This window comes from Nannobrachium achirus, assembly GCF_963921795.1.
Source record: "Nannobrachium achirus genome assembly, chromosome: 22".
In the NCBI taxonomy this organism is placed as follows: domain Eukaryota; kingdom Metazoa; phylum Chordata; class Actinopteri; order Myctophiformes; family Myctophidae; genus Nannobrachium; species Nannobrachium achirus.
The window spans coordinates 41,641,020-41,662,786 of record NC_137829.1 but is presented as its reverse complement, the minus strand read 5'-3'; the positions used below and the strand labels follow the sequence as shown (position 1 = coordinate 41,662,786).

General features: G+C 40.5%; 1 protein-coding gene across 1 annotated transcript; it reads left to right on the top strand.

Moving 5' to 3' along the window:
- Positions 1-2,084: 2,084 nt before the first annotated feature.
- Positions 2,085-21,312, top strand: morc3a (MORC family CW-type zinc finger 3a). The gene is made up of 19 exons (XM_080753225.1): positions 2,085-2,179; positions 4,489-4,561; positions 6,826-6,958; positions 7,083-7,310; positions 7,795-7,944; positions 10,246-10,393; positions 10,913-11,041; positions 11,338-11,478; positions 11,852-11,949; positions 12,565-12,669; positions 13,321-13,449; positions 13,887-13,958; positions 15,941-15,983; positions 16,265-16,309; positions 16,628-16,757; positions 18,468-18,540; positions 18,667-19,633; positions 20,126-20,337; positions 20,889-21,312. Exons 1-19 carry the CDS (start codon positions 2,144-2,146, stop codon positions 21,040-21,042), a joined length of 3,066 nt encoding a protein of 1,021 aa, XP_080609351.1. The 5' UTR covers positions 2,085-2,143; the 3' UTR covers positions 21,043-21,312.
- Positions 21,313-21,767: the final 455 nt, after the last annotated feature.

Genomic DNA, 21,767 nt, shown 5'->3' with positions numbered 1-21,767 from the left:
CAGAGCATGCATCAAAGTAACACCATCCAACTTGCTTAGAACAAGCACAGAGACAGTTGTAGGCAAGCAGTAGGGGGCAGACAAGCTGCACTTGATGAGACAGAAGGGCAGGGTTCAACTGCCAACCAATAGGATAGAAAGGCCATGATGCAATCCCACACAGCTGTGTTCACTTGTAGTCTGTGTACTCCACAGCAGCAGAGCCGGTCTGCACTGCAGTGACATGAAACCTCCATTTCAGAACGAAAAATATTATAAATAAATTAAAGTTAAGTGTGTGTCACAGTAAACATTCGACAATAACAATGAATATTACAAATATTTCTTTACATGTCATACATAGCAGTGATGCCTACACAGATGCAATTGTTTAAATGTGCTATTCATAATAAATGTGAGCTTTTTGTCATGTACAGTGGTGGAAAAAATACTCAAATTAATTGCTTAAATAAAAGTATCAATACTGAAACATACAAATACTTTGTTACAAGTAAAAGCCTAGAATTCAAAATGTATTGAGTAAAAGTATTAGCGTTGACATCAGAATGTACTTCAAGTGCCTAAAGTAACTTTTTTAAATAGTAGATCTACAAGCTCACACAACGTGTCGCATGGCGGCACGCTGTGAGCTTGTAGATCCATTTTACGTATCACCAAAAAGCAGCAGGTACTCTGCCTTCACCCGATGACAAGTTGACAACTCCAAAACAACTACATGGTCAAATACCATATCTGTTTCCTCCTCTAGTGGAACCGCCCACTTCCCGCAAATCATTGTGGGAAATGCATTCTTCTTTCGAAGAGACTTTGATGCAACTTTGACAGCACACAGAACTTTGAAAGAACTAAGTGCGGAACTGTGTGAGTGCAGCCTTAGAAGTTCACAAATGAGGTCATTACTCCTTGCAGTCAGAGCCATCAAAGCAGCTGTGAGTCAGACTTGAGAATGACCACCTGTGACCTCACTTTTTCTAAGTGCCCATGTCAAGGCCACTACTTGTTACCAACTGTAACAGTTGGTTACAGTTAGGTAACACTAACTAAAGTTGTACGACTCTGACCTCTAATAGCCAGGACATTTCCAGGGAGGGTTTCTTGTTGCGTCTTGCTGTGTTTCCCTTTCTTGTTTTTATTCTTGTTTAATTTGCACTGACAAATGGACACTTATTGTTTGGCCCTGCACTGTTGGGTACTTGGTAGTATTAAGTACTATTGACTTATGATCACCTTTGAAGTTGTGCTTTAAGTATTGCTATTTGTGTTGTGATGACACTTACCGAGGGTTGAATGTTTTTTGACACTTTATTGTGACTGTTTTTTTGACACTTTATGTAGCCATATTCTTCTTTTATTGTGCCTTACTCTTTTTGACTATACACAACAGTACTTTTCGTTCCGGTTGGCGTTGTTTTTGTTCCCTATTATAAAACCAAACGGCTATCCCGAAATAAACACATTTTAATAACTGTAGGCCTAATATAAATGTAATAACTGTAATAATATAAAGGAGAGCAAATCCCTAGCTTCTTTCAAAATTGGTATGAAAAGTCACCTTCAGACAGCTGCTACCCGTGACTTGTAAATAGACTAAGCCCCTATGCTCCCCCCCCCCCTTTTTCTTTTTTTTCTGCCTTTGTATTTGATGTTATGCTTTTGAAACTGATATTATCCTAGATAAAGTACTATGTTCCATCCGTCTCTTTCAATGTTATATGAGATACTTAAAGTGTGGTTCCTGTAGAAATAAGCCTCGGCTTTCTAGGATGTCCTTTTAGTTGACCTTGTACCAGTGATTTGTACTGTCATGAAACTGTACTTTTTTCTATTGTAAACTTCTAATAAATTCTTCAATCAATCAATTAAAAACTCTATGATTTTAAACTAGGGGAATCATTTTGGATGCGCACGGGCGCCGGATGTTCCGGTTATTGGTTCCAGCCGTAATGTTATTTCCGCTCCGACCGGATCAGAAACCCGAAAACGTAATTGACCCCAGGCTATTATTCTCGTGCATGTCTCATGAGGCGAAAGCCCTAGCACTAGCAGTCCCACCCCGAGAGCATAGACACTCCCACAGGCTGCAGCGCGGGTACACTTGCCTTTATCTCTGCATGGAATTCCTTAAGTTTCGTTTCGTTCAGAAATGGCTTCATCGGAGAGGGGAGTTCCTCTAAGCGCTGTGAGTACAAACCTGTCATACATACTGTGTTCTAGCATGTTCATTTACTGGAAACTGTCGCGACTTTATTCTCTTGAGTGGAGTTGTGTTGTAAACAAAACAACCATGTCTAGCATGGTCTGTGCAGCTGCCTACACACCTCCGTATCGTGTCATAAGTAAAAATGGCCAATGATAACGTCTTTGGCTAATTAGCTAGCTTAGCTATGTTTTGGTGCTTGGGGGGTAGTTAGCTCTGGTCCAGAGCTAGGAGCAGGCTATCTTGTTCTGCCAACTAAAACATCATGCTAGCCTCTATGGTCGCTATGGTCGTGGAACTAACGTGTGTAGTCAGTGTTTCTCGATAACAACAACGTCGTTTTCAGCTAGCTCCTTACGGAACCTCTCCCCCAATACTGTCGTCGCGAGGAACTCATACGGAGGCACTTCCCATGTTAATTAATACGTCATTATTGATGACAGCCTGTGTGACAAAGATGCTGAGTTTCTCCAAGTGAGGGGATGTAACCTGGCATTCAAAATAAAATATGATAAATCCCTTTTGGCTGTATTTCACCCTAACCCTAGCCCTGAAAACATGACTATCATCATGTATATGATAGTCATGTATTCAGGGCTAACCCTTACCCTAACCTAAATTTATTTGATAATCATCATCATCATACTATCCCTCATCAATAGACACTTTCTTAACACAAAACACACAAATACTTTAACAGGAAACAATTTAGTGTTGCAGTATTTCTTTACTTCCTGTTGCTGTATTTGCATGCTGACAGGAAATGAGCCAAGATATTCCCTAGCAACAAGGTTTAGGCTCCCCAGTCCATTACTTACTGTAGTGTAGGCTACTAGCCATATAACTCCTGTAGAGAAAATAAAGGTTTAAGGGTTAGGAGTTATAAAGGAATATCATGTCAATCTTTTTTTTATTTTTTATTTAAGTGTCCAGAGCTGTCACAGAATAGTGGACTCATATTCAGAGAGTACAAAGTACAAGTTGAAAAAAGCTAATAAAACAAATTGACAAACATGTTGATGACCATATTAAATATTATGGAGAAATGGAAAAACATCAAATCTCATCAAAATCGGTTTAAATCTTCAATTTATTGGGAAGGGTAGGGAACACATTCAAATATGTAACATTGAAAACCTTTTGTGGTAGAAATATTTATAGAGTAACAAATATGTGTATGTAGTCTAAAGAAAATCTCACAAGGCTACTCACAAGGCTACTCATTTAGATGTACCTGCAGCTGTCAATCTAACAGCTGAGTTCTCTCCCCCATCTATGCTTACTTCACTCCTCAGCAAATCTGTATTCCTGTAATAGTTTTTATGTTGCTTTATCTTTAGTACACATCCTTATAAGACCATGTTTAGAATAGCATCTCTGTCAGAATGGACTATAAGAACTGTATGATGGTGCAGGGGAGGGTTGTGCCCGGAAGGGGCTGGCAGGACAGGCCAGGAGGCCTGCTCCTCTGATGTTGTAATGCTGATACTCTGTTCAACTTTTTGCCTCTTTGAATACATCTTTGTCAATTCTTCAAATCCTTCATCCTTGTGAAACATTAATTAATTTCTATAATACCTTTTTGTTGTGCTTCATTGGGTCACTTACTTCACTTCTAGTGTTTATGAGACTGGTTTATTCCATACTACATAACGGGATCCTAGTACCAACATTCACCGCATGGTCTCCTTAGGACCAAATTACTACAAATACGAACAATTAATCCTACAATAGTACTGTCCACAAAGCCATGGTTGTTGTTTGTCAAGCCAGGCTAATGGTGTTTCTGTATAAATCTTTCATCAACAATAAGGTTGGTGTTACTGTTACCGATTAAACCTCAGAGGAAGACCACATAGTTGATGTTGACAAAATGCTGAAAGCGTAGCTAGTTTTTGATGGCTCTGCTCTGACGTGATTTACTATGGAGAAGTAGACGTAGAAGTATATGACTGAGATTGGCCTGGTAATTGGTATTATGGAATATAGAAACCTGTCTCAGGGGGCGCCCGCTGGCCTGGTGGTCAAGGCGCGTACCATATACTAGGCTATGATGCCTGCTGGCGTCGCCGGTTCGATTCCCGATCCGGACGACCTTTGCCACATGTCATTCCCCATCTCTCTCCCCATTTCCTGTCAGTCTACTGTCCTATCGAATAAAGGCATAAAAAAAGCCCAAAAACAAATCTTTAAAAAAAAAAAAAAAAAAAAAGAAACCTGTCTCAACCTGTTGTCATTTGTCTATTGATTCACTAGTTATTTCACTTATTAATTGGCTCCTCCTCTTGCAGCTTTGCCCCAAGTTTCTTCATACCAACTCCACCAGCCACACCTGGCCTTTCAGTGCCATAGCTGAACTCATAGGTGAGTCTTTGTGTGAGTCATTAGATAATTGCTTGACAAGTTTCTCCAAAATGGCCTCGGTAGCATTTAATTACTGTGTAACCTTATATGAAAGCTGTTAAAGAAGTGGTCGCCTGTTTGCCTCGTTGTCATTTGCTGAAATGATGCAACTGCCAAAAGTTTTGAATCAGAATAAATCTGTATCTCTGTCTGTCTATTAGGGCTGGGTGCAATTGACCGAATTCACGTTACGCAACTTCCTGGCGCTGACGTCACGGTAGAAGGGGAAAAACTACTAATATCCCATAGAGTTAATACAGAAATCGCAAATTTAATGCAATTTCCGAATAGTAATGTATAAAATACGGCTAGCATGATCAAGAACACAAGATAGTAAAAGGCACAAAGCGGTATAATTTACTTTACCGTTTGAAATAATGATTTGTTGGCTTTAAGTCCAGCTATTTCTATGTTATTTTACCCTCCAAAGCTGACGTCGGCACCAGGAAGTTGCTGAGAAATTCGCTGAGTGCGCAACTGCATACCTCGGTGGCGAGTTCATAACCGCAATTATTAACTAAAGATATTGTTTTAAAAACCTTTCTAGCTTAATTAAGTGGATGATAGAGTTCACACCAGAACTACTGTATGATGACAGCTCTGGTGTGAAAAAGGCCAGTCCACACCAATTAAACTATTCGCTACTACTACTGTACTTGCAACCATTATCTCCAATGGATGTTGCAAGGAGTTGCACATGGCCTGCTTAAAACTGTTTTGTTGCAAGGAGTTGCGACTATTTGCAAGGAGTTGCATTGGTGAGGCAGGGATGGGACAATATGACAAAAGAAATCGCGATTAACGATATTATCGCGATGATCAAAATCTATTATCCTGGGGTGGAACATTTGCCAAAAAAATAGCCGATCTACAAGCTCATAACGCGTCGCGTGGCGAGTCGGCGATGCGTTGTGAGCTTGTAGATCGGCTATTTTTTGGCAAAGATATTTGATAGAGAGTGAAAAAAAGATTGTATCAAGTATGTATCAAGTACGTATATTATAAGTACCTTTTACCAATTCTAGAGGGTTAAATGGTACCAGATATGCAGCTCGGCAAATAAAAGTTGAATTGTCAGGATCCCAATGCATGATGGAGCACGATATCACGATAAATGAAATCTCCACGATGCGATTATCCTGAGTATTTTTTATCACGATAAACGATGATATCGCGTTTCGCGTATTGTTCCATCCCTATGGTGCGGTCTAGGTCTGGGTGCAATAACCTCGGTTAATACTGCCATACCACGGTTGTGTAATGCATACCGCTGTGTCGAGTTCATATTATACTGTGATTTATTTTTCTTTCTTTTGTAATTAAAAAACAAACAAATAAAATTCATATCATTTTTTTTGGGAGAAGCAGTGACTTGTTACCGCGCTAACAAAAAAATCCATACCGCCCAGCCCTACTATCTATCTATCTATCTATCTATCTATCTCTCTCTCTCTCTCTCTCTTTCTCACACACACTCTCTCTCTCTCTCTCTAGTTGGAATAAGCCTATAGATGTTTATGAACATTTCAATTTAATGAACGACGACACTTTGTGCTGTGCCTGTTTAACCATGCATCCGTCTGTATGAAAATACATTCAACCAGTTTGCATGTATGGTGTAACCTTGAACTTGAGCATAGACTTCTGAAATCAAAGTGCATCATATCATTAAACATATTGTTCCTGTTGATGGGTGTGTATAATCATGCCATGCTCTTGTTTGACGCCTGTTATGATGACCTATAGAGTCCTGGTACTGGATAGCAGATATTCATTGGAAGATCAGCTATACAATTGTCAACTTGCATGTGTCCATATGATTAGAATTAGATTAGATTAGAAGAATGCTGATTCATTAGAAGAATGCTGATTCATTACTGGTTGAGTTAAACTCAAGTTTAACTCAACCAGTTAAACTTGAGTTAAACTCAACCAGGAGTGGAGACAATGAGCTTACAGATTGTATCACTGTTCAGATTTCAGAAAGAAAAAGACTGGGTGCTCACTGCTCGGAAGATAAGTGCAAAAGAAAAAAAGAAACCAAGGCACTATTCTTTAAAAGTGAATTAAAGCCTTTAATATGTCATGGCTAGTTCGCTAGTTCATATTTGAAAAAATAAATAAATAAATAGGATAACCCATGTGTTTCGGCTATTGCCTTCCTCAGCCTTCCTCTGTTCAGAGTTCTTCTGAATAATTAATTGATCAATCCTGTTTTTCCTAAGATAATGGCTATGACCCCGACGTCAATGCCAAACAATTCTGGATTGATAAGACCCAGATCAAAGGAGAAGACTGTCTCATCTTCATGGACAATGGAAAAGGGCTGAACTATGAAATGATGCTTCGGATGCTCAGGTATGGACGCTTCCTCTAGAAACGAACTAATCACTAATATTGTCTGAATATTATCTGATTTCTTAAAGTTGTTCCTAAACATGTTACGTTTCCTCTTAATAATGTCTCCTTTTTTATCTTCAAGCTTTGGATACAGTGACAAGCAGCCAGTGAATGGCGTACTTCCTATTGGTATCTATGGCAATGGTTTCAAGTCTGGCTCCATGCGACTGGGTATGGACGCCCTTGTCTTCTCCAAGTCAGAAGATGCCATGTGCGTTGGGATGCTCTCCCAGAGCTACCTGAAGGAGATTGAGGCTCAGCAGATCATTGTGCCGATAGTTAGTTTTAACCAGGCCACTCCAAATTACATGTATCCTTTATTGCGTTTTTTAAAACGTATATTGTACATCACTGTTTTGCAAACATTGGGTCGGGACCCATTTGTGGGCCGCGGATACATTTTTATTGTTCCGTACATCTTTTGTTTCCTACATTTTAATTATTCCCAAGAAAGCAATATCTTTCATTATTAAAAAAAATGCAATTTTCTATGTAATATCATGAATAAATAAAATAAATCTAAGAAATTCCATAAATTAGAAAACAAATGTTGAAGAAGTAGTGAAAATATCCGATCTACAAGCTCACAACGCGGGGCGCTTTGTGAGCTTGTAGATCTGCTATTCACTAGTATGGGTAAACATCTAATTTCTCTTTTGGGTCACAGGCAAAGTTTGGGAACCAAGCGTTTTCGCCTCAGAATGAAGATAAGACCAGTCTGTTTAAGTTGTCTTTATCAGTTTAGTGCAGTGAAACACTGATGTTGCTTTGTCCTTGACCTTGGAACAACTCAGTGTAGAAGACGAACATGAAGCCAGTCTGCAGGACATTTTGCGCTACTCCCCATTCAAGACAGAAAAGGAACTGATCGATGAAATCCTTGCCATCTCCGCCACCCCCATGGGCAGCACAGGGACACGAATCATAATCTGGAATCTCCGCAAGTATGTCATGTTCTTTTGTCAGTTCGCACAGTTCTAAAACACTGTCAATCTTCCTCTATAATCTCATTAGAATTTGATTTAATATAAGGTCAATATATTGTAAGTAGGAAAATGAGCCTAGATCTTTTTTAGTGCGGAGTTGTCCTTTAACTTGGGACGTACGCATGAGAAGAATATACGCTCTTTCATATTTAATTTCATATATAGCTTGAATAGTCTGGTCAGTGACCAGCCACGTTTTCCCCTCAGTTCTTCCTAGGGTTGGGTACGGTAACCGCCGTACCGCGGTATACCATGGCATACCGTGGCCTACCGCGGTGTCAGGGTCCTTACCGCGGTCAAAAAAGACAAAAAAGAGGCTATTTTTTTAATAAGAACGAGTGAGTTTTAAAACGGGGGAGAAGCGAGGACTGCAAGCGCTCCTGGGCCGCGTACCACATGTTTGGAAGCTCTGGCAGTCAAAGGAAGAGTGCGCTTCCAAATCGCGTCGGAGACAATTCCTTACTGGAGCAGTAGCCTCGTAGCCTAGCAGCAGCGTTAAACTTTCTCCATAATCCACATGATAGTACAGTATGTTTATACATTCCTTGTGGCAGTTTCTTTTTCATTCATACGGGCGGAGCGCGACGACTAAAACCGAAAACGAAACTAGTGCTGGGCTGCTGCAGAGCAGACGCTAGGGATTGTCACTTAACTACTTTGACTGCAATTGCAGCAGCGCGCGTGCTCCGTCGTTGTTCTTACAACCTTTTCTGTCAAGTCTGGTAACTAAACCTGCCTACTTGTTTATATCACCACTCAATCAATGTGAATTGCGACGTGAGTTCACAGAATCACACGATCTACCCCGTCTCATCGTTTGATTGTTCACACACAGCATGTAGTGTCTGAGAAGCCACAGTGCGTTACTATAGAAACCCGACACTGCACAGATCTACAAGCTCAGAACGTGTCGTGGACGCGACGCGTTGTAAGCTTGTAGATCTGCTACTTTCAAAGCCAGAGCCGCTGTGCTATGCTGTACGGGGAAGTTTAACTCGGGATTATAGGACCGTGGAGCGATGAATTTTGGGCAAATGATAGGACTATTTTGGCTTATCGCCGAACCTTAATTAATAGATACGGGGGTGCAGTAATTACTGCAATACCGTCGGTAAATGGGAGGACGGTAACCGCGATAACAAAATGTCAATACCGCCCCAGGCCTAGTTCTTCCTCTTTACATTGAATAAACTCGGATGTTCAGTTTCACGAGCTCAGTACACATTGGTGCGTATCGATTTCATAACATTATTTTAATCTATATAATAAAAACACCCACTGCAGTTTGCATTGCTTTGTAAATGTCTTTGCCTGAATGTTCTTAACCACTTATGGGCGAGGTCATGTTGTAGTAACAAAGTAAACGGTGTTACCTAGATTACTTATATTTTCATAAATTATGATTTTACTTAGGCAGAGCATATTATGTTTATAGGGCAAAGGTGAGGAGTAATGCCTGCTGTGTGTAGACACCGTGATCAGTCGGTCTCAGTGTGCCAAGACACACACACAGGCACGCACACGTATAGATTTTACATTTTAATCAAACAATATTTAAAAGATAATTGTGGTATGAACGTGACATCGCGGTATGCAATACACAACTGTGGTATGGCAGTATTGCGGTTATTGCACCCAGCCCTATGCGCACGTTTGTAATAACTTTGTAGTGTGCATGCGTACACTGAGACTTTGATGATCACACATGAAGTGTACTTGGTGTAGGCCAGGAAGCGAGGATGAGATTTGCATTGTTATATTCACTACTCGATACATTTACAAAAAAAAAAAATTCAAAGATTATTAAAAACAAACTTTATCAAGGGTCCTGGAAGGTCCTGGAAAAAATACCTATGCATTGTCTTTGGTTATTGATTTTGTTAATATCTCTGAAATGACAAATTAAACATGGGCTAAATTGTCAAATATTAGAGGCAGAAATTGTGAAAATAGACAATCTACATGTAGATCTGCTATTTTCACAATAGAACCGTGTTTCCTCAACTCTTAGTGCTCGTCAGGGTGGGGGGTCCCCAGTTAAAACATGATTGTTTCGGGTGTCACAGCCTGACAAGGTTGAGAACCACTGGCATATACTACCTGTCTTTGGGCATTGCGCATAGGAGTAAACGACCTGTTATTGAGCTGAATTATTGTTATATAGTCCTGGAAATTGGTTTTGGAAATAAATTGGTAAAAATGTGTGGGAACCCTGTGTTCAGGATTATGTAAGTTGCTATGCCTATTTCTTTTTTACAGGACGAGCAGTGGAACGTCAGAGTTTGATTTTGTGAAAGACCGGTACGATGTCAGAATTCCAACTGAAGTGTACTATGAGACCATCGATGACCAAGATAAACAAGACAGACTCACCTCATCCATCCCTGAAACGGAATTTTCATTGCGTGTAAGAATTAAGAGTTTGTTTCATGATTTGGAAGCCGTGTGTCACGCTCTCTTTCAAGTTGGTACTTATCTTTTTTCTTTTTTTTTCAAAAACATAGCTTAACATGGTACAAAACAGAGTTTGAAGTTAAATGGGTTTATGGAAGTATGTTGCGTGTATGAAAAAATCGAATATAAAATACATTTTAAAGCAAGCAACTGTCTGGGGTGCACATAAAAGACAGAGTAGATGTTAAAATTTCCCAGAAGTGTTCACAAGTGAAATACCACTTCAACGTTGCTTCTGCTCAGTTTACTTAATAAATGAAGATTAACTTTAAAGCCTGCTTTTTGAGTTGCCAAGTCACCCCTGCTATCGGAAAGCACACTTTTAGAATGATACACGTCAGCATCTGAACATTTCCATATTACTGCAATTGGCACTTGTGAAGTACATCATGTGTAGCTAGTTGTCATGTATGTGGTTATAAGCTTTTAATTTACATTATCTACATACTAACTGCTGTGTTCTTGGGTCTAGGCCTACTGCAGCATCCTGTACCTGAAGCCTCGGATGCAGATCATCCTTCGTGGCCAGAAAGTGAAGACTCAGCTCATCTCTAAGAGTCTGGCTTACATTGAAAAGGACCACTATAAGCCCAATTTTCTAGTATCTTTTACACAGCCTCTATGGGCCTGGTTTCAGCATTTTCAAGACTACTTTTCTACTTGTATTTGTATCACAAGTTTTCAGATAAAACATTATCGATAGAGGTATGTTGATTTGGGAGATGTATATCCTCCAGTGGTGTAAAGTAACTAAAACTAGTAAATGTACTTTGATTGATGCCAATACCTTTGCACTTTTACTCATATAAATTTGGATTTTCTACATATATCTGTATATTTCTATAAATATCTCTTTTTAACATTGTGTGATCTTCCTTAAGTTATAATGTTTTTTAGAACAATAGTATCAGTGGAACAGCAAAGGTCCCTATCACCTTTGGGTACAACGTCACCAAGAGTAAAGACCATTACGGCATAATGATGTATCACAAAAACCGCCTCATCAAAGCTTATGAACGTGTAGGATGCCAGCTCAAGGTCAGTTTGTACTTAAACCATGCGTTTGAAACAGTTTTAACTTTGACAGCAAATCTGGATTTAGTATTAGTCATGTTTTAGTCATCTGAAATGTTTTACTTTTAGTCCACTAAATATAAGACTTCAGTCGACTAAATCTATGGTTGACATTGTGGACCTCTTCTCCACTAGTCCCTACCCAACTCTAGTTTTTATTTTGTTGACGAAATTCAATATATTTCGTCTTATTGGTAGTCATCATAAAAGATAGTCGACAAACATTTTTCGGCATAGTTTTAATCGACGAAATTAACACATTTGAAACATGCATATGTATTTTTTCCATTCTCCCACAGTAATTAGGCTAGGTCTCATCCATCTTTGTTTCCTACAGGCTAACCAAAAAGGCGTTGGGGTCATTGGAGTTGTCGAATGCAACTTTCTGGATCCTACCCACAACAAGCAGGATTTTCTCAATACCGATAACTACAGGTAGGAGTGTGCTAAGGGCGTATTACTGTGAAGGTAATTATCTCCACCAGGCCAGAAATGGTAGGGTGGAGAAATTGTTTCACCCCGTCTGTCTGTCCGCAGCTAATCTCCCCAAATACTACACTGATCAGTGTCACATTTCTTTCTGCGTGCTGCCAGCAGGCCACGGAACTCGTTCCCAGAATATTTTCCGGCTATATTATTTACCTACCTTTTTCCTCCCAAATTAGTCATTATGCAAAGTCCCTGTGTATTCTACTCCCTTCAGTCCCTTGTCACCGTTTACTCTTACAGTTGGTCCTAGGAAGGCCACTTCTTTTCACCTGACAGTGAAGAGTTTCACCTATCGTGAAGCATGTTTTAATTGTTAAAAGTTGAGGACATAAAAACATGATTTTGGAATGGTTTTTTAGTTTTGTTTTTTAATTAAATTTTGTACATGATTTCCAAATCTGTGACATCACAGACTTGAGTCTCATGTACTACAATGGACGACAGTCCATGTTTCCTGTAGTTCCAGTCAGGCAATTGCGACATTCACTTTCATAATGCATTGGTGGAGTTACCCTTTAAGCAAAATTAGGATGACCCAAATGGTTATGCTTGTTATTGCAGGAAAACGATGAACAATTTAGGGATAAAACTGGAGGAGTACTGGAAGGAAATCAACCACAAGAGACGCACAGAGCACCCAGGCAGCCTACCAGTGGAGGATACCAAGTAAGTTGCATGTTTCAGGTTTTGGTTTATCTTTTTAAAGTGTTTTTCATAGCAGGATTTAGTACTATTTCTCTGCTGTTTTGACTGGATCAGTGATTTATTTCCCCCAGACCAAATTCTTCTGACTTATTTATGATGACACTTAAGTTGGTTTGATTTGACTTGTAAAATGTATTTTTTAGCCATTTTGGAGAAGTGTCTCTTCTTCGCCATATTCCACTCTTTCATGTTGTAAAGTCAAGGGATATTCTGCGTGATATTTAGATGATCCCTCGGCGCCATCAACACACAACCATACGGCCGTTTCGTAATTCACACGTGAACCCTGAGGGGAGATGATCAGATCTGCGCTGGTTCCTGCGTTAGATTGTTAAATGAGGGCCAATATGTTTTAGTCCTTGAATGAGATTGTTTTTTTTTTTTTTTTTTTTGGCTTTTTTGCCTTTATTGGACAGGACAGTAGACTGACAGGAAATGGGGGAGAGACAGGGAGTGACATGCGGCAAAGGTCGGCCGGATCGGGAATCGAACCGGCGACGCCGACAGGCATTGATGCCGAAATGGCAATGCCTATATGGTATGCACCTGGTCCACTAGGCCACCAGGCGCCCCAGAATGAGATTGTTTTTTGTCTGCCTCTGTGTCTGATAGGAAACGACCAGATCAAAACTGGGTTCAGTGTGATACGTGTCTGCAATGGCGGAAACTTCCAGATGGGGTTGACTGCAGCAAGCTCCCTGAGAAATGGTACTGCAGTAAGAACCCTGACCCTCAATTCAGGTAATTTATAACGAATCTGTTACCAATGATGCTTTTGTTATGTGGATATGTGAAATACATATAATTGACTATGTATCTATGTATATGTTCTGCATATTCGGTATATATGTCACCGTTAGATCGAGAAACGGTTAGATCGAGAAACGGAGCGCTCGTCGTGCGGCGCGGGGCGGAACAATTGAAGAAGGCATATTTAAATGGCAGTAAATGTGTTAACCTGTCGTCTGGTGTAAGTGAATTTGTATCATTATTAACTGAGCTTATGATTAAGACATTTTATTTAGGTTTGCTTAGTAAAAAATGTTACCAATACAAAACCATGTACTGTACACCTGAGATATGTCATTGTGGAGAATTGAAGAATATACTAATCCACACCTTATTTGTGGCAATAAGCTTGCACTTGCATTGATGTCTGTTGCCGTTTGCCCTTCCAGGACCTGCCTGGCACAAGAGGAGCCAGAGGACTCAGACGATGAACAGCCCTATCAAAAGACCTTCAGAAAACAGTAAGTCAGCATTGCCATAATAGCCCTAAGTCCTAGTCATAACATAAGTGATCTGCTATGCAAGATGATCCAGGTAACTTAGCAGCAGTAGCACAGGGTTGCCAACATTGGACAGTCAGAATTCAGGAGACTTTTGGGGGGTAGTTTGGTGGGGCGAGGAAATCATTTTATTAGGCTTGCTTTACACGCATTGGAATACAGCAATTAAAACGCAAAAAGTAGGTGTACAGAATTTGATTTGATAACTGAAGCAATGTAAGACCCATCTATACTAATAGTCACTACTAAGTGAATATCTCACTATGATTACATACACTGCCCACATACACTGGGGTCTGGGGGTCCTCCCCCAGAAATGTTTGAACATAGTACATGTGATTCCTGGGTTCTGGTGAATTTTTGGAGTTTGATACCAAATCCAGGAGAAATTACACGTGTTGCCACGCAAACCCTCAAATCAAGGAGAAATTCAGGAGAAATTACAAATTGTCTCCTGAATTGCTCCTGGAGCATGGCGGGAGATGGGGTCAAAATTCAGGAGACTCCTGCCAAATTCAGGAGTGTTGGCAACCTAGGCAGTAGCATGACATATGTTGTAAATGTCACAATCAATGTGTTTCTTTTATATCTATTCCTTGTACCCTGTCAATGAGCCTGAGTCCCCTAATAAAGATTGAATTGAATCCACTGTGACCACACACGCATTGTTATTGTCGTTGGTAGGGCTGTCACAATAGACCGTTTGTCAGCCTTCTGATTGGTCCCTGAGACTCCCTGACTGGCCAACCAGAAAAAAACATTCACTTTTTGCTATCGGGGGTGGAGTTTGTGCAGTGGAGAATGTTAAATGTGGCTTTCAAAACTGTCCGCAGTGCGCGACACGGCGATCGCCCGGTACGGCCGCGATCTCAGCCGTGATCTCGCTCATCATAATGAATAAGCTTCAACAAACTAGTTCACATGGACCATATCAATGGTCTAAGAGTCACGATTGGGTACATATATTTTAAATGGGCAGAATTACGAAAACCCAGCCTATTATGTGAGGTTAGGATTATAGTTCTGTCCTCTTCCTACCCAGGATGCAATGCGCGGTCTATTCTCTTTCTGATCCAGAGGATTAAACTAATTAAAACATTTATTTTCGGGGGGAAAACTACTGTTTTGCTATGTAATTACTGTACCTTTTTCTTCCCTTTTTATTAATATCACGTAGATGTGTTTTTTGTGGTACTTTATATAGCTGTAATGAGGCTATGAAGGGGGAAAAAAAAACATCCACTACCACTATAAAAGAATCTGCAAAGAGGATTCTGTCCCACTAGGATTAAACAAATTAAAACATATATTTTCGGGTAAACCCCCTGTTTTGCAATGTAACTACTGTACCTTTGTCTTCCCTTTTTATTAATATCACCTAGATGTTTTTCCTTTGGTACTTTATATAGCTGTAATGAGGCTATGAAGGGAAAAAAAAAATCCCATTCACTGCCACTATAAAAACAATCTGCCCAGGGTCAAATGTCCTATCATAGTAACAGGGCAGAATGGGGCGGGATTTGGAAAAGGGCTTATTATTACATAATCGTCTAATCGCGATTATTTGACATAATCGTCATAATCGTTTCCATGTTGAAAAATGTTCATATATTTAAAAAAAAAGTCAAAAATAGTGGAAATAGCAGATCTACAAGCTCACAACGCGTCGCATCGCGGCGCGTTGTGAGCTTGTAGATCGGCTATTTCCACTATCAATGTTCTTTAACTAAGTGTATAAAGTTGTCTGTCATTTCTAAAGTTGTCTGTCATTTCTTTGTATGTTTAGGTTATGTGTCATATCTACCATGTGCAACTTCAAAGCCTAAAAGCCAAACGACAAAAATCGCAATTGTTTGAGTGACAAATAATCGTCATGTAAACTATCATAATCGTGACAGCCCTAATCGTTGGTGTTCATTATTCCTGCCATGTATTTGCTACAGGGAGAGGGCGGACAAAAGGAAACAGAAAGAAGAGAAAGAGAAGGTATGATCTACAGTCTGTGTTTAAAACACATGTGGTCTCAGTAATCAATTTTGTTTTAATATAACATAATTGGAAACATGAAATCACGGTAATTTCATTTCTTCATGTCTTCATTGCTTGTTTCATGTGGGCTAATTGTTTCTCTTGTTATGAACACATACTGTACTGTACAGTATCTTGGAGCTAAAATCGTCCACAACACTTTGGAACAAGTGGTTCAAGTCCAGATCCTTCATTATGCACACTAATCGTAGATTATTTTTATTTTTTATTTTTTTTAGATTGAGAAAGAGCTCCTGAAAATGAAGAGGCAGTTGTATCAACAGGTGAGTGAGTATGGGATAATGCACTGGAAGCAAGATAGTCATAAGAAAATAATAATGTATTATTATTATTAAAAATGTTCTTAACTGACTTGCTCATGTGCATTATCCTGCTACCATGGCAAAATTGTGACATCTGTATAATTGCTTCTATAACTGGTTTACATGAGAAAGATATTGTGCTTCTGTCACCCAGGTGTTGGTAATTACGAGCTGGATCGCTACAACATTGTATACATTTTACCTTGTCTATTTAGGAGTTTAATTAAATATAAAATACCTTTTTTTTTTCTCCTCTCTTTCTATATTGACACCCATTAGAAAGTAGAGGTTCGTGTCCATACTCCCTCTACTCCTGAGACTCCAAGGAGAGGGCGTCGGCCTTACCTTGGAACACCTAGCGGGGACGCTGCATCCTCTCCACACTGCTCATCTAAACTCTCTCAAGCCGGTAAGATGGTTGTTTTATCAGGAAATGTCTAAAAAGACAGAAAAGTGGCCGCACACACCGTAGCCAAAGTGCCAAAGTTTATTGTACCACCGAATAGCCTTAAAGATGGTTGTTTTAACTAGGGCTGTCACGATGATGACGATTAATTGTCACTCAAATAATTGGCGATTAACGATTTAATTGTGTTTTTTTTTTTTTTGAGAACACGCCCCCAGCTCCCACAGCATCCCCTGGCGGTAATCGAACCCAGGACCTTCTAGCTGTGAGGCGACAGTGCTACCAACTGTGCCACCGTGCCCCTTCTATACTATTTTAATGTGAAAGTTAAACAAATCAATAATTATTATTATTAGAGAATATTTGACTAATTTCCTTCATGGAAATATACAATGTTTTATCTTGCAGTGATAAATGGTGGCATCTAATTTGTCTTTTGGTCAAAACGGCCTGTTTTCTATGGACCATAACTTACACATGGATAATTGCGGTTGTATTTTTTCTCCTCCGCGTGAAAGAAAAGACTTTCGGCGGCCGAAAGTCGCGATGCGACGCGTTGTGAGCTTGTAGATCTGCTATTTCCACTATTTCGGAAATTTTTCAACATTCACGATTATGACAAAATAATTGCGATAATGTCAAATAATCACGATTAGACGATTATGTAATAATTGTGACAGCCCTAGTTTTAACCTGGTGGCTGTCTTCCAACAGGAGCTGCCTGACTAGCCACAGTCCTTCAAAGGGTACAGCCACACATCTGAAGACTGTTTTGTACTACTAATACAACTTTGGGTTGTTTTAACACTTTGAATTCCATTACTAATGTAGATTAGCTGCCAAGGCTTTTTCCAATTTACCAGATTTTCGGCGGCTCCGTGCACGCAGCGGAACCCTCGTGCACACAATGGGCACGAGGGATACGATTCACGGCCGCCGAAAGTCTTTTCTTTCACGCGGAGGAGAAAAAATACAACCGCAATTATCCATGTGTAAGTTATGGTCCATAGAAAACAGGCCGTTTTGACCAAAAGACAAATTAGATGCCACCATTTATCACTGCAAGATAAAACATTGTATATTTCCATGAAGGAAATTATTCTCTAATAATAATAATTATTGATTTGTTTAACTTTCACATTAAAATAGTATAGAAGGGGCACGGTGGCACAGTTGGTAGCACTGTCGCCTCACAGCTAGAAGGTCCTGGGTTCGATTACCGCCAGGGGATGCTGTGGGAGCTGGGGGCGTGTTCTCCTCCGAGTCATGAGCGCCCCCACCCTAGGTGGGGTTGGCGAAAGGGCCTTTCTGTGTGGAGTTTGCATGTTCTCCTCGTGTCTCCTTGGGTAGGTACCCTCACCAAAACATGCAGTAATCCTGGTCTCTATAATGCCTCCCCCTGGCCAGCCGGGGCGCCTGATGGAAGGGAAAGGAACTGTTTGGAATAACGTGTTCCTTCCGCGCGCTACGTCCAACCGGGTCTGGTGATAGAAAGCGGCCTGCTCACTCATGCACTGAAGGAAGCATGAGCTCAGTTCGGGGCCCTCCCCAGGTTGTCAGAGGGAGCGCAGTGCCCAGGATTACAGCTTAGGCAATTGGCACTGGGTGAAAAATGGGTTACAAAATCGTGGGATCAAATTTAAAATAAATAAATACAATTTGATAGTATTTTTCTTGATTTGGGAATAAAAAATGGTGTGCTTGTTTCTCTAGCCTGCAGTCCTTCCACTAGCAGCAGTCTTCCTGTGATATCAGCTGTACACTCTCTGGCAACAACTCCATCAAGGTATAAATCTTGCATTCTCTCTGTCTCTCTCTCTTGGTGAAGACTTTATTTATTTTTTATTTGGGGGGAGGGGGGGGGGTTACGTGAGGGGCCAGATAATAACGCACATACACATTGTTATTGCAGTGGGGAGAAAAGAACACAACCTCTCACTCCAGCACGTGAATCCAAAAGACCCAGGTTCAATCTCCGGTTGAAGCCGTTCAGTGAAGGCTTCCCTGAGAATTCATCTGATGATGAGGGTTCACCGGCCTCCGCATCTACGACGGTCAAGGATGAAGATTGTATTGATATCTCGGACGACGATGATGTCATCATTGTCTATGAGGATGGCGTTGCCAGTACCTCTGTACCGAAAAAGTCCGCCTTTGACTTGTCTAAAGTGAAGACGGAGCAACACGGCGATACAGGAATGACCTCGACAGAGACTGCGGCGGTGGGGACCGGGCCCTCTCCGCCACCCCTTCCAGATCACATGAGCGCCACCACTCAGACACACCCACCCGGAATAAAGACTGAAGAAGAGGGGGAAACAAGAATAGGAGAGGACGATGTGAAAAAAGAAGTGGAGGTGGAGGGATCTGGGCAGAGTGCAACTCCAGCAGTTCAGCGGGACACGGAGGAAGCAGCCGGTTGTTCTCGCCCAGATCTCGCACCTTCTGAATCTCATGCGCACGACGTCTACAACAACATGAGCGACGCGCAGAGACAGCAAGATGAGCTCATGGAGCTCATGCAGGCCACGGCCCAGGAGAGAGACTCCTTAAGCGATCAGGTCCAACGGCTCACCCAACAGCTCAATGACGTAGAGAAAAGACTGCAGCTTTCTGAGGCCATAGTGAACAAAGAGCGCAAGGATCAGGCCAGCCAGTCGGAGCCGACAGAGGACTACAGAAGTCTGTATGAGCAGGTCAAACGAGAATGGGCTGAACTAAGGAGGGAGAACCAGGATTTATTGGCTGCTAGTCGGGCCAATCCCAGTACCGACCAACAGGCTGAGGATAAACCCAGCGACGAGGTCCTGTCACAGATTAACGCTCTGATGCAGGAGTTAGAGAAGAGGACGAAGGAAAGGGACGACATGAACTCAAAGGTGTGTGGGTCACGTTTATTGCAAGGTTCACTGAACATTCATTGGCCCGGTAGCCGCTTTGCTCTTAAGTCATACTCGTCACGCCAACCTGACTATGACTCAAGAGCAAAATGGCTGCCACGTGTATGTGGCCAATGGCAGCCATCATGTTTTCCCAGTTCCATTAGTTGAAAGAAAAGTTGTATTTGATTGCTGAGTGACTGTGATGGAGCTGTGACCTAGCCACAGACTCAATCCAGATAATTCAAATAGAAAAATCTAATAACATTTAGCAATGAACAGATACATCTGATTTAAAAAAAAAGAAAAAAAAAATCATAGATTCATATTACACCATAAATGTAATGTTTCAACATTGTTTGTCAGTTCTGTAGAGGAAAAGTACTGCCAGGCGTGGAAAATGTTTGATGAAGGGCAAATATGGTATTATATTTTATTTCCTCACGCTACTATGCTCCCTGTTCCTCTTCTGATACCCGTGGTACGTTTCAGTTGGTGGTGGTGGAGGAGCAGTGTGTGAACCTGGTGATCCAGAGTCAACTGCTGGAGTTGAAGCTCCAGCAGAAGGAGGCAGGCCCAGAGGAGGGAGCCTCCACTGAGCAGAGCACAGCCTGTGGCCCGGGAACATCCAGGGAAGCAGAGCGCTCTGGAGGTGCACAGGACTCCAGCACCGTTTCGGATTCAGAATCAGATCAGACCAGGAGGTGAGTGTGGATTTTAACAGCAACTTTTGATTTTGCTTTAGTCTTTTGAATAAAATTCTGTTCTGGTTTTAGTCACCTGAAATGTTTTAGTCTAGTTTTAGTTGACTAGAGATTTTATTCGACTGAATATCATAAGATGTTATTTGACTAAATATAACATTTTATTCGACTAAATATCATTTATCACTTGACTGTGTGCCGAAAATAGCCAATCTATAGCCAATCTTGTAGATCGGCTATTTTCGGTCTGATACCCCCACGCGCATCCATGACGACTTTTCTCACTTCTAATGGATCTGTTCTCCACTAGTCCCTCCCTAACATCTTAGCCTAGTTTTTATTTGTTGACGAAATTGTCAGTATATTTATTCTTAGTTTTAGTCATCATAGCTTAGTTTTAGTTCAGTTTTTATCTAGTTTTCCTCAGTGAAAAAGGTTGTTGACAGACATTTTTCATCCTAGTCAACACAATCAACACTGGGTGGGAGAGTTAAATAATTGTCCCCTCTCTCTCTCTCGCTCTCTCTCTCGCTTTCTCTCTCGTCCTTCAGGTTGGTCGAGCTACGTCACAATATTGGACGCCTTCTGGTGAATTTCTATACAGATATTGATTTTAGCCAGGTTAATTATGAGTGTGATGTTATTGATGGAATGTTTGAACAGTTTCTGAAAGACGGTGGGCCACTGGGAAATAGTCACAATTAACATTTTAATGCAAGGTGTAAATGGAAGCATTTCTGAAATGTCCATTGTTCCACACATATTTGGTACTAATCCATATGACTATGGAAAAGTGAAGGATTTAAAATATTTCATTATGTTTTGCATATTTCTACGGTGTGATCCGTAGGAGGCTAGCTGTACAGTATATAATTAAGAATCTCAAATCGCCTTTAGATTTTATACTTTTATTTTGAGTAATAAAAGTATAAATTGAGTATACTGTAAATGCAGTAAAGCATGTACAATACCTTTCTCTAGATTGTTAAGTGTTATTTGTATTAAAGCAATAATTGCACATACACCCATACGTTTTTATGACCGGTGTATTTACATTGTAATGTAAACATATTTTTACCTTTTTTTTTTCCCCTTTTTTTTTTGCACAATTGTTCGGATCTCTTTTGCAAATTGTCTTTTGCATTTAATTCTTTGAAGCATTTTGAATAAATGTCAATTGTAATTATTGTCAGTTTTTTTTAAGCGTCTTATCAAAGGTTTTACATACTGCATACAGGCAGTTGACAAATTAAAGGAAAAACGTCAATGATTGGAGGGTTAGGGTTTACAAACATGGATGCTTTAATACATACATGTGTACTGCATGATACAATGAAGCATTTAAGATCTGATCATGCTTCTTGAAATATTAGTTACTGTGGCATGGAAGGCAGGGGCTTCAGTCACAAAGACTGCTCAATTAACTGGCC